Source organism: Eucyclogobius newberryi, unplaced genomic scaffold, assembly GCF_026437365.1.
Source record: "Eucyclogobius newberryi isolate DKJ021-1_F unplaced genomic scaffold, fEucNew1.0.hap1 SCAF_21, whole genome shotgun sequence".
NCBI lineage: Eukaryota > Metazoa > Chordata > Actinopteri > Gobiiformes > Gobiidae > Eucyclogobius > Eucyclogobius newberryi.
Genome location: NW_027315846.1, coordinates 26,877,943 through 26,890,736, shown reverse-complemented (window position 1 = coordinate 26,890,736; position 12,794 = coordinate 26,877,943). Strand labels below are relative to the sequence as shown.

At 42.4% G+C, this 12,794-nt stretch overlaps 1 protein-coding gene across 1 annotated transcript in view; it reads left to right on the top strand.

The window, feature by feature from the left end:
* Positions 1–10,114, top strand: part of LOC140370725 (uncharacterized protein C14orf132) — a 99,155-nt gene extending 89,041 nt beyond the window's left edge. The window contains exon 2 of the mRNA XM_072457935.1: positions 9,506–10,114. Coding sequence (XP_072314036.1) covers positions 9,506–9,739 — 234 coding nt within the window. The 3' untranslated portion in view covers positions 9,740–10,114. The remainder of the gene's footprint in view (positions 1–9,505) is intronic.
* Positions 10,115–12,794: the final 2,680 nt, after the last annotated feature.

Below are 12,794 nucleotides of genomic sequence, written 5' to 3'. Positions count from 1 at the left end.
TCCAAAGCAGTTCAAGCACTGATCAGGAGCCACACTGAACCTGTTCTGTCCTCTTCCAGCTCCTGCCCCACGGCCTCTTCCACGATAGAATGTGTTACGTTCACGTCCTTGATTGTAGATGATTTCTGAAGCAGGTGTGTTGTTCCTTGGTTCTGTGGCGGATGGGATTGCCTGTGGTTGTGTCATAGTGGTTTGTACTTGTCCCAGGACCATTTTAACTGCCATAGCAATCTGTTGGGCACTGTCTGACACTGGATTCTCTTCTGTTGCCACAGCCATTACCTTGGCAAACTTATTTTCTTTCTTTTTATCATTCACCTCTTCTTGGAGCTTTTTGAGTTGTAATTTGATCATTGCCAATTTCATTTTTTCCATATCCTCTTTCCGTCCTTTTTTCCCTTCAGGTACTTAGCAACGAGATGTTGGCAGTTGGCATCAAACTCTTTTTCTGTCTTGGAATAAAGCCCCACAACATCAGCCAAATGATCCTGGACACATTTAGGTAGTCCTTTTACCAGAGTAGAAAAGAACATGAGAGTGTTGCCAGTACCAGGTTGTATGGGCTCTCCAGTTGCATCATGGAACTGTGCTTTAGCTCTTTGTTTATATGTAAAGTAGTCTTCATCATTTTTTCATTTCCAGAGCCAACAGTGCGTCAGGAAGGCAGGTGGGATACATTCCTTTAAGTACTTGAGTTAACTGAGGCTTTATGGTGGCAAATTATGTGGATGCTCTAACTGGAGCATGAATCTGGTTGGATACTTCAGAACGGATCCTGGCCGCCGTATTCTCATCTGTTGCTCTTATAAGAATTGCAGACACATCTCCCCAGCAAAGTGTTTCTCCCGCAGTATTCGTTATCAATGCTCTGAGGAAGGCCGGCACACCTTGTGTCAGTTTGGGCAGTTTTAACATCAGCCCTTCTAGATCTTTCAATGCGAATGGTTGGTACACTCCTTGGTTACTTGCTGTCATTCGGAGAGGTGCAATGAGAGGAGGAGCCTCTTCATTGCTAAAAAAATCATCATCTTCTTCCTTGGTACCTTTGTGTACGTGGAGCGGGTGAAGTTCTCCACTCAGGAAAGGATCGTCGTATCCATGCTCATCCACCATTCCTGTGAATGCTCCCATCACATATTGATTTGGTGTTGACACAAATGGGTCTAAACCTTTTTTCTTCTGTTGTTTCACTTCTCTTTGAATGTGGAGTTTCTGCTGTGTTTGCTTCTTACTTTTTGCCTCTATTAGCCCAGTTCCTAGGACTGTTCCCCCTTTCGTCCAAGTTTTTTTTCTTCTTGTTTCCTGCGTAGATCAGCCGCCACATCTAATCTTCTTTCTTCATCTGTGTCTGAAGCCACTTCAGGTGGTGACCATGCATTGGTGGCAAGTTGTTCTGTTTGAGCCACTGTTTGCTTGAGCATGAATTTGGAGATGTGATTTTGTCTGGAAACCAATGTTGTCAAAGCTAACACCTGTTGCTTCAAATCCTGCATCTGTCTTTGTTCTTGAGTGGGTTCTGACGGGACCATAATCAGAGTACCCGAGACTACAGCATGTTTTGTTGGCAGTTGTGGTATGGTGCTGATTGTATCTCTTATCATAGATGAATCCATGGATGAGCACTGCAGGGGAGGAACCGCTGGAGTAGAAGTGTGGGGAGCTGGTTTTTCTTGTTCCGTTTCTGTCATAATTTTCTTCAGTTCTTTCGCCAGTTGTGCATATGCGCTATGATGTTCGTTTTCAGAGGAGGGGCACTGCAGTTCACCTTTGGCCAGAGGTGGGGGAGCGCTATAGCTGTGACGTCGACCTCGTACCCCAGTCTGCTCGCTCTCCTCATCTGTTCTAGAGCCTTCATCTTTGTTTTTGTTATTCACTCCAAAAGTGACGTGCTTATCGGCTCTGTTTTTCTGTTTCATTTTGTTTTTTCTGATTGTTTGATGCTCTTCTGGTTTCACCTGAATATTGGCCAAAAATAGTCTCTCTCTTCTGATTAAAATGTCTTTTGCCATTTTATGTAGTTTCACTGAAAATGAAATTTTTTCTTCATGTTCTTTCAGTTTCTTTTTGTCAACAGTTTTTCCTTTCACTGTCCAAATTTGATGTGTTTTGTAATACAGGACCTTAGATTGATGATATTCATGAATACAATTCCATTGTTGTTCTGTGGGAGCCACTGCTTCATCACCGTGATTAATCAATCTTTTCTCTGCATATTTTTGGAAGAGGTTCTTCATTTGTGTAGTTTGCTTTTTTGCTTCCTTTGGGTTTTGTTCATTTGCACGGATTGTGTTGTCGAGATCCTTCAAAAATGTATTCATTTTGACTGCTAAGGTCCATTTAATTTAATTCATCGATATCTTAATTTTTGATTATTATTATTATTTGATAATAAAAAAATGTGGCAGTCAGTGGTATTTCAAAAACAAACAAAACAATGAAACAAATAAATAATTTGAACCATAATTATAACAATAATAATGAAATAAAATAAGTTTAGGGGAAAAAAATATTTTTGAAATTGAAATTTAAAATTTAAGATTTAAAATTAAAAATGAAATTCAATTAAAAAATAAATCAATTTAAAAATGTAAATAGAATACAAATCAAATTAATTAAATAAATAAAAATTTCACCTAGCCACAGAGGGTAGTTAAACTTGTCAGTAGAGTGCTTTAAGCCAAGTAGTAGCTTTCTTAGTTCCACGTTTTATTTTATTTTAATTTATTTTTTCCGGAGTCCAACTCCCTTTTAAATCAGTCCAACTGATTGTACGTACTTTTACATGTCCAACGTGTTTTGGAGTCCAACTCCTCTTTAAATCAGTCCAACTGATTGTACGTACTTTTACATGTCCAACGTGTTTTGGAGTCCAACTCCTCTTTAAATCAGTCCAACTTATTGTCTAAACTAATGAGCTAACATTCACTAAATTCATACTTGTGCAATGTGGAAAATTTAGATCAAGTTTTGGCAAACTTCAACAATTTAGCATTTTCAATGTGCAGATTTTTGTAATAAATACAAGAGGTTTCTGCCTTACTTTTGTTGAATGTCCCAGTCACAATGGTAAGTCAAAAATAAACTGGCAATTGACTCCTCTTGTCTCTCTCTCGGCTCGGTGTCCTTGTTCTCCCATAATTCCCAGCTGAACCATTACTGGACGCTATGCGTCGTCAGCCGACATCCAGAAGGGAATCATTTAGAGCAAAATTCTGATGTTTCCTTTCCAAGCACGATGAGAGACCCGCATCCTCCACCAATTTTCTCGAAGTTTAGTCTATACAGACTGCGAGAGGCGAAGATCATTCTCAAAGTCTTTATTTGATGAAAACAGGGAAAAATAGGCAAAACAGCAGGATGTTGTCCATCTTGCAGCTGAGATTCGACTCTTCACAAGATTTAGCAGTGTTTTATATCGCTGTTGCTTGGGTCTGATAAAAATGGCCTGACCTTCACTATGACGTCCACTTTCAGATTGTTTAGACTAGTCCACAGATAATCAGAAAATACACAGAATAGTTAAAATACACAGAATAGTACATTGTGACCCATATGCAGCAAGATCGTCTTGACTCATGATAAATAGGACACAGACGTGACAATAATTTGATCAATATCCACAACAGCTGTGGGGGACACACTACGTCACGGGTGGGCGGGGCACACACGCGCTCTGAGACTACGTCACGGGTTGGGCGGGGGAGCCGGATAGCTCTTCGCAAGGGTGGGGGCGAATATCAAACCAAGCTGTTTGCATTTCCGGGTTGGTGAGGGGGTCCAAGGTCTGGGTGATATTTCTTAACTATTATGTTAAGGGTGTTGCACAACCCTTATTATTATCAATTATACACTTAGGATAGACTACGAAACGTGAAAAAAAGCATGTTATGGCACCTTTAATTTTGACATACATTTCCATCCATCCCTTCCATGCAGGTGCAGCCTTGTTGCTCTCTGTAAATGTGGGAACATGACAGCACACTGGAGGTGCATTTATAGCACTTTATAGTTTTCCTCCTCGGCAGCAGGAATCGTGTGGCATCTTCCTCTCTCACGCACCAAGCTAACCTTCACCAGAATCATTCATTGTCCAAAGCCATAAATACTTTTCTCTGTGTGTTTCAAATATTCATAAGGGGTAATTAAACATGCTCCTTATACTGAGCCCCATGCAACAACTCACACAAGCAAGGATGCAAGGTGTGTTTAAAGCATCAGTGTGTGGAGGTTCTTTTTGAAAAGACATAAAATGCAAAAAAGATTTTAACCAGGTCATTGTCTCCGCAACAAAAACGGATCTGGAATTGTATTTACCTTCATTCAGACTTATTTCAAGAATCCTGTTTGCAAGTTAAATTTCTCTGAGCCTCAGAAATCACCACGTTTTATCTTTTTCCAGATTGTCACAGTCCTGTCAAAGGTGAAAATTCAGACGTCACCTGTGCAGTTTTCTTTTCCATTTAGCACAGCCTTATTCCAAAATTTATAATGAGATGTGCGCTAATTAGTGGTTTTGAGGGAGACACGGGGGCAGAGAGGGAGGAGCAGACACTGCAAGCAGCTACAGTCACATCAAAAGCTTTATGACAAATACAAATAAAAATGATTGTAACGACTCATCCTTCTCAAATTGACTTTTAAGTCAACAGATTAGATTGTGTTTTAGTTGCCTAAACTTAATACTTTTCAGGCAATAGGCTATTTTGCACCTACTGTTTTCGTTGTGCTTCAAACTCTTCTTTTCTGAGCTCATGCATTCTAACTATTCCATCTTTAGCTCTCCTCGGTATTCCTGCAACACTATTGACTCTTTCAATTTCACTGTTCACACATTAATGGTCCCACGCATGAAAACGGTCATAAGGAACCTAGTTTTATCTCATGGCTTGGCCGTCTGCATAAATGCCCCTCGACTCAACCGCTGTTTGTGATTTTGAGCATTACAAAAATAAATGGAATTGAAATTAAATTTTGAACACTATCGCCACACTCACGTAATTAACTCTTTTTTAACCCTTGTTAAATTTTCATCAGTGTCTGCAAATTCAGATTTGTTTTTATCGTCTTGGAGGGATGTTGAAGAACTCAAACGCAAGTTTGACTTCCTCAAACTCTCTTCACTTCTGCTCCTCTCCATGAGTGTCTCCAGACTTTACGCAAAACTTTCAGGAGGGTCAAAGTTTATGCAGAAATAAGCAAAGTCCTGCGCCTTGTAGAATTTATATAAATACCACGTAAGGCACAGAGGGTGGCCTGTGGATTGCAGAGTGCGCATTTTTGTCTCCTAAAAATCGATGTGTCTTTTGATAATATCCATTTAAATAAACAGACATTGTAAAAATCAATGTTAAATGTGTTTAAATCAGGCTCTGATATCACTTACATGTATCTGAGTACGTTTACTTTGACAAAACCATGTGGATATATATCGGGTGAAGATTAGCACAAAATGATTCGACATTTATCTACCATTACAATTGATACATTTATTTGGCCGGTACAAATCAGATGACTATAATAAGAAATAGGAAAAATCTGATCATCAAAAAAACATTGGGACACATTATAACTGCATTTTTAGAGTAACTGTTTAAGTTATTTTAAAATAACTTTTTTGATCTTTAACATTTTCTCTTTCATTATTGTCTTTGCTACATACATTTTTCCTTTTTTGCATTTTCCTTGTCAAAAAGTGCACAAACCTGAACAATCAGAAATAAATCAGATTGCTCAAATTAGATTGAAATGTTTTTATGACATTTTAATAATTTGATCACTCCAGAAATCTGATAATGATCAGATGTTTGGTGTGCATGGAAACATATCAACTGTTGAAGTATACTGGCACTGAACCTGATTTTTACCGTTTTAAAAACACGTCCAAATGTATTGCTAATTTTCCTAAATGAAGATAAGTTTGTTATCTTAAAGGTGGTATGGACGATATTTTTCAGCAATTTTTTTATCATATTTCCTCGTGGCGTGGATAAATCATTTGTCCTGCCACGTATCAATCATAAAACGCACCTACCGCTCACCTGCAGCCGCGTCAGGCTCGTCCCCACGTTTCCGCGTGCCTAAGCGCATGGATCTATCATAATATAGTTCCCTCAGTGTACGGGGCAAAATGAAGACGGAGAAAGACAGTTCGAGCTGACGCAGAAGTGGACAGAAATCTACGGGAGACAAGCGATGCAATGCGCTCCGTTGCGCTAATAAACAAACGCACGTGTGTGTTGTATCAGTCCGCACGGGGGAGTGCGCATACCGGGGCATCCTCCACTGGTATCCCACTGGACCGGTCCGGTCCCATCAGCTGTTCTCACAGGCTCAGCTCTCGCTTACGGCCAGGCTCCCGTCAGCAGACCGGCGTCCCGCCTCGCATCGCCTCTGCATGGCCGGTATTGAGATCGCCGCGCGTCCTGTGCCCTCCTCCCAGCGCTCCGGTCTTTCCAGCGCCCGGGTCATCCCAGCGCTCATACCGCGGCCTCGCTCGTTAAGGGCCCACCGCACGCTCTCGTCATTTCTCTCTACATTGACCGTCCGCGTGGACGGCGGCAGTTCTCCAGACCACGGCACCGTCATCAAATCACGATGTTTTAAACTTCTCTTTTGCGCTCACAATTCCCGTTAACTCTTGTTCCACTGCGGAGCGCGCTCTGCCCCGCCCACTTTTGCGTATCCTCATCCTCGTCTCCTTCCTCCTCCGTCGTTTCCTTCCTCCTCCGTTGTCTCATTCCTCCCGCACCGAGCTGCCCATCAGCCCATCCAGCCTTGGAGCCAGACTCGACCAGTTGAACGTTCTATCTCGAAGCACTAGTTCTCCACCTGAGTGGCCTCAACTCTACTCTAGCAGCTATTTGAAGCATGTCTGCCTGTCCGTCCGAGAGTCGGATGCCCCCCTTCACCGTGGAACCCCACAAGGTTTCTACTTTTTTCCAAAGAGGTTTTGTAGTTTTTCCTTGCCGAGAAGGAGGGTCTTAGGACAGGGGACATGACTCATGCTAGCTTCGCCAAGCAACTCATGCCACCTAAGCTACTTCCATCATACCCATTTTTTATCTACTAATTTTAAGTCGAGGATGGTCATCCCGGATTTGCACATATCGGCCTCGTAATATTAGCTAGCATCTCCAAATCCATTAATTCCTCAGTCGCATTCAGGCGCCGGGATGCTGCCTCTTTGCTCTTCGGGCACCGGGATGCCGCCTCTTCGCTCTTCGGGCACCGAGATGCCGCCTCTTTGCTCTTCCCTCATGCCGCCTCTTCCCGTCTCTTCCCTCACGCAGCCTCCTCCCGTCTCTTCCCTCATGCAGCCTCTTCCCGCCTCTTCCCTCACGCAGCCTCTTCCCGCCTCTTCCCTCACGCAGCCTCTTCCCGCCTCTTCCCTCACGCAGCCTCTTCCCGCCTCTTCCCTCACGCAGCCTCTTCCCGCCTCTTCTCTCTTCCCGCCTCTTCCCTCATGCAGCCTCTTCCCGCCTCTTCCCTCACGCAGCCTCCTCCCGCCTCTTCCCTCACGCAGCCTCTTCCCGCCTCTTCCCTCACGCAGCCTCTTCCCGCCTCTTCCCCTCATGCCGCCTCTTCCCCCTTCGGGCACCGGGATGCCGCCTCTTCCCCCTTCGGGCACAGGGATGCCGGTCCTTCCATGTTTCGGGAGTCCTCCAAACAGCAGCTGGTTATACCAACTTTACCATACAGATGGGAGATAAGAGGCTTGTCCCAAGGGACAAGCCCCTTATCTCCCACCTCCCGACCCTAACGTCTTAGGTTCATTACTCCAAAGCATCGTCATTCTCATCCAGTCCATCAAGTTGCTGCTGCACTTTGATACACCGTTCTATCAGCCGGTTTGGGGGTTCTTTAAGACCGATACTATCGGGTTTGCTGCCTTCCTGTTGGGCCATTCACGTTCATGGCCATCCAGTCCGATGACCCTGTATTCACTGATGCCATCAACAAATGCATTCAGAACATTTACTACCGAGGTGGAACATCATCTACCCCAGTTCCTCCATCCTCGGCTACCACGTTTCACACATAAGCACCGCTTCAGGTGTCTTCCTAGAGTCTAGACCATCCAGCTCAGTTTCCGTTCCTTCCATCATGGCTTCATTCTACCCTCACCGCATTTAACCTTCTTAACTAATTACTTCCCATTCACCTTCAACTACCAGTCTCCATTGCAGGTACTCAAAGCCTACCCGAGTGGCATCGACATCTCTTCAGGCGTGTTCCCCTGCTCAGGCTGTCTTGTCCACAATAGTTCTCCTCACCCCGGCATCAAGGACCTCCAACCAACGCTTTGATCTTCCCCTAAAACAGCAGGACTACCGTGGTAACACAATCTATTCCGAGCCCATTTGCAATCTGTCCAGACCTTGTGCACTGGTCGTCAAGTGGCACTTCCCAGCAGGACTCAGGATCTGGTTCATCCTTAAAGTCGTTCCACGCCTGGTCCCCACATTTCCTACCAAACTTTTCCCACATTGGCGCTGCCACATCTGCCTCCAGTTAAGGAGTCGTTGACCACCTCAATATATTGTGGAGCTCTGGGTCTCCATGATCTTCCAGGTCTACACACACCATTACCTCCTCGTCCTCCATTCTGCCAATCCGCACTGCCTCGTTAAGTTTCTTTTGGGGGTATCGAGGCCCGGGAGCCTTCAGCCCTCATCGCAAGAAGCCCCAAAACGGCATCAACTTCGTACATTCTTGTTGTTCATGTTTCTCCCCTGCCAATAAACACCTTGCATCGTATCTGGAGTTGTGGTCATTGCTAGTGAAATGAAGATAAGTTTGTTATCCTAAGTTTGGGAGCAGGACCACGCCCCTTCCAACGCCCCTTCTTGCGGCTACACTACTTAATCATCCAGATCACATACACCTCTGTTTGTGATTTTCGTGTCCCTCCCTCCCACCCTCTTTTAAACTGTTCTAATTCTAATTTATCTCCTAGATGGGGGTATCGAGGCCCGGGAGCCTTCAGCCCTCATCGCAAGAAGCCCCAAAACGGCATCAACTTCGTACATTCGTGTTGTTCATGTTTCTCCCCTGCCAATACACACCTTGCATCGTGATATCTGGGGTTGTGGTCCTTGCTAGTGAATTCATTCCAAGCATCCTGGTTATTCTGAGATTATAAATGCATTTCACAATTTTCACCGGTAAAACGGAGCTAACAAACATTAGCATGCTAACAAACATTAGCTGCTAACAAACATTAGCATGCTAACAAACATTAGCATGCTAACAAACATTAGCATGCTAACAAACATTAGCATGCTAACGGCGCACTTCCTGCTTCACAGAGAATAAAATGCCTTATAATAGATGCAGACAGTGCACAGCGGTGTCATTTTCATCCTAAGAGCTGCTTTTATAATATATCTATACTGAGTGAAAACACATTTTGCTTTATAACGGGGAAAAAATTGGGCACAGTCCCTTTGTTTGAATAAAATCCGAAGTATATCCTGTACGCACTTTAAACTTTCTGTCTCTCCAGATCCCAGTGATGACGGGGGCCTTCATGGACTCCTCTCCAAATGATGACTACAGTGGGGAACACTCTCTCTTCAATTCCTCTGCCAACGTACATGCAGCGGCCACAGCATCAGCGCAGAGTCAGCAGGAGGAGCAGCAGCGCATGTCCTCCGACGCCATCTGGCTGTGGATCGCCATCATCGCAACCATCGGCAACATTGTGGTGGTGGGCGTGGTCTATGCCTGCACCTTCTGATATATAGGTCTGCCCACAGACAAGGACTATGGACAAACAGGGTACTTGGGATGGGAAAAGAAGTATGGATTTAAATTGCAGAAAGAAATTCATGGGGAAATGTGTAAAAAACGACAGATTGGAAGGTTTCATGGACTTTGGGATCGTTTTACCAAGCAAATGTCTATATTCGGAAGGAGAGTTTGATTACAAATGGATAGAAATTATTATCATGCTTGAAGGACACATTATACATTATTTGTGTTGTTTTGGGCCTTTAAACATGCTGTTTAGTACCTTTACTTTGGCATATCATGTTTTAGAACAGGGTTTCCCTCATCAGGATTTAATGTTGGCACTCACTCTACTGGCAGCAAAGTGAATTACCAAGAGCAAATAAACAAAACCTTAGCTTTCCTTGACTTGCTTTTTAAGCATGCTGTTGTTTTATTATGTATTTATTTTAGGGACATTGCATATTAATAAATATTTCTACAAATATGCCAGAATTAGCCAAAAGGCTATTTTTTTTAATCTTCATTTAAAATAGCAAATTAGATCTCTACCTTTTACGTCAAAAATCTGGGAAATTTTAAACTGATTACTGAAACACGCGTGAATAAAGCCATATTCCACTATATTTATTATGATGGGAACAATGTCATGACATGGTTTAAAGAAAAATAAAATTTTGTACATGTGTCCTTTAAGAGAAAAGAGTCAACCTGTGCTCAATATTAAAGTTGACAACCAAGCTTTAAGTATTTATTTTATAAATTGAAATGTTAATTCTTGTCTATGTATCTGATTGTCTGGTGTTGCCTTGCACAGAGTCAATCCCACCTTTGTTTTCCTGGCCAAAGCCATGCGACCTGATTTACCAGTGCTATTGACTAGAGCGCTAACATGTCCTTCTGGAAAGCTCAACTCTTAAATAGTTTGTGAATAAAGGGGACTCTTTCTGACTCGTTCAAGCCAATAACAGCAACAACTCTACTCTCTGTATGGCCAAACTCCAAAACAAAATCAATTTAGTCGAAAATTACTTTTGATTGGTTTTGTAAATGTGCAATATGTATTTACCGTGGACTACAATGTTGATCTAAACTTCACCCACAATGATGACTCTTTTCCATTTGCACCTACTTTATTCTATTTGACTCGACTCAGCCCTGCTTTAGCACATTTCCATTTGGGGCTGCCTCCTCAGACCGGGTACTTTTTAGTACCTTCTTCTAAATAGACACTGCTGTGTCCTCCGTATACAAGCTGCACACTACACGAGTCTAGAGTCTTAACAATTATAAACTTGAGACATAAAATGCAGATTATAGACATGAAGGCATTAGGCCATAAACCACATCGTTCAAGCTCGGTCCAAAAATGTGGGCACTAAAAACTGTTAAGATCACGTTCTTGGATATTACACAAAGAAAACTCAGGAAAAAGTTCTCCATCGAAATCCTTGTCAATCTTGAGATAAAAGCGTTTATTTGCGGTGTTATATCTTTCGCATGTGCACATCGGCCACGGGGGTGTCAACGTCACATGATACCATTTGTACCAATGAGGTGATTGCCGGTTGTCGCGTTGTTACTACGCGATGTAAACAACCTTTAGTGTGCGGCATGTCAATGGTGAATGAGGACAGCTCTGAAGACATAAGGCAAAAATCTCCCCGTAAAAAGGGTGTCCACCGGTGTGTTGTACAAACAGGTGTCGATACAGGAATTCCTTGTGAATCATTCACGCAACATGGCAGAGCGCGTACAGTGAGTACTTAAATAAACTTGAGAAAATTTGAGAAAGAACAGACTGAAAGTGAAAGAAAGAGGAAGGGATCAATTGCTGTATTGATCTCTCCAAAAAGGCTACGATCAAAATCTGCCAAACTTTCATCATCATCAGAGCCACACACTTCACAGCAAGTTTTACTCAGACAATGCATAGTCTGTTGTGAGGCTGAAAGATTCACCAAAGTCAACGGGAAGCGTGGAAGAGACAGATTGGTACAGGCGGAAACAGAAAGTGCTGGTATGTGTTTATTAAATTATTACAATTATTACAATCAATTAATTAGAACCTAGAAATTAATCATTTTTTGCACATGTCTGTCTCTTTTTTTAAAGGTCTGCTCTACAAAGCTGCAGAGAAGAAATCTGATGAGAATATTCTATGTAATATTAGAGATTGCCATTGAATGCATTACCATAAGTCATGCTACAGAGAATACACAAGATTCTTGACCAAACATCATGGCTCTCAAAGAGGAAGGTACCTAAAACTTCACAATACATTTTGACATAACCACGAAGCAACCTTTGTCTTGAAAATATATAAAAGGTGGTTTTATATTGAATGTGAGAAACTGTATAATTCCGTGTATGATTGTCACAATTAATAATTTAAATAACAATGCATCAACATACTGGTACTGTAATGGCAAAAATAAGACAAGGAAGCGAGTTGCTTTGTCTCAACGTTAAGGTGAATCATTCATTCGGATGACAAAGTTGGTTCAGCTCGTCATCAAACTTGTTAAACGGAAAGAAGGACAAGACATCAGTGAATTCAGGTACATTAATTAATAAGATAAGATAAGATGAGCCTTTATTAGTCCACACAATGGGGGACATGTGTATCGGATACACAGTCCGGGGCTCTCACAAACTGATGAATAAGTAGAGGTTAAGATTGATCAAATAAAAATCCCACAATGAAGGATACAGTCCAAAGGGAGAAGTGAATATATACAGTTGAATTTATCTTCATCCTAAATTCACCTTTTGAACTTCTTCCCTCACTGTGGGAATTCTGAAAAGCTTGGAGCTGCTGATATCACCGTTGGTATGTCTCTGTCATCTGTATCATGTCTGTAAACTGACCCAGTTTTTTTAATTTTTATTTCAGGACTGACAACTTCAAGTATCATCTACAAAACGATTACCCACAGCTGCATTTCCATAACCCTCACCGTCGGAACAGTGAGCTTGTGTTTGTGGACACCTTATCCGCAGGTGATGTTGTTGACACTTTACCATCTTCCTCTGGTACTGGTACTGGGACAGAATCAGAT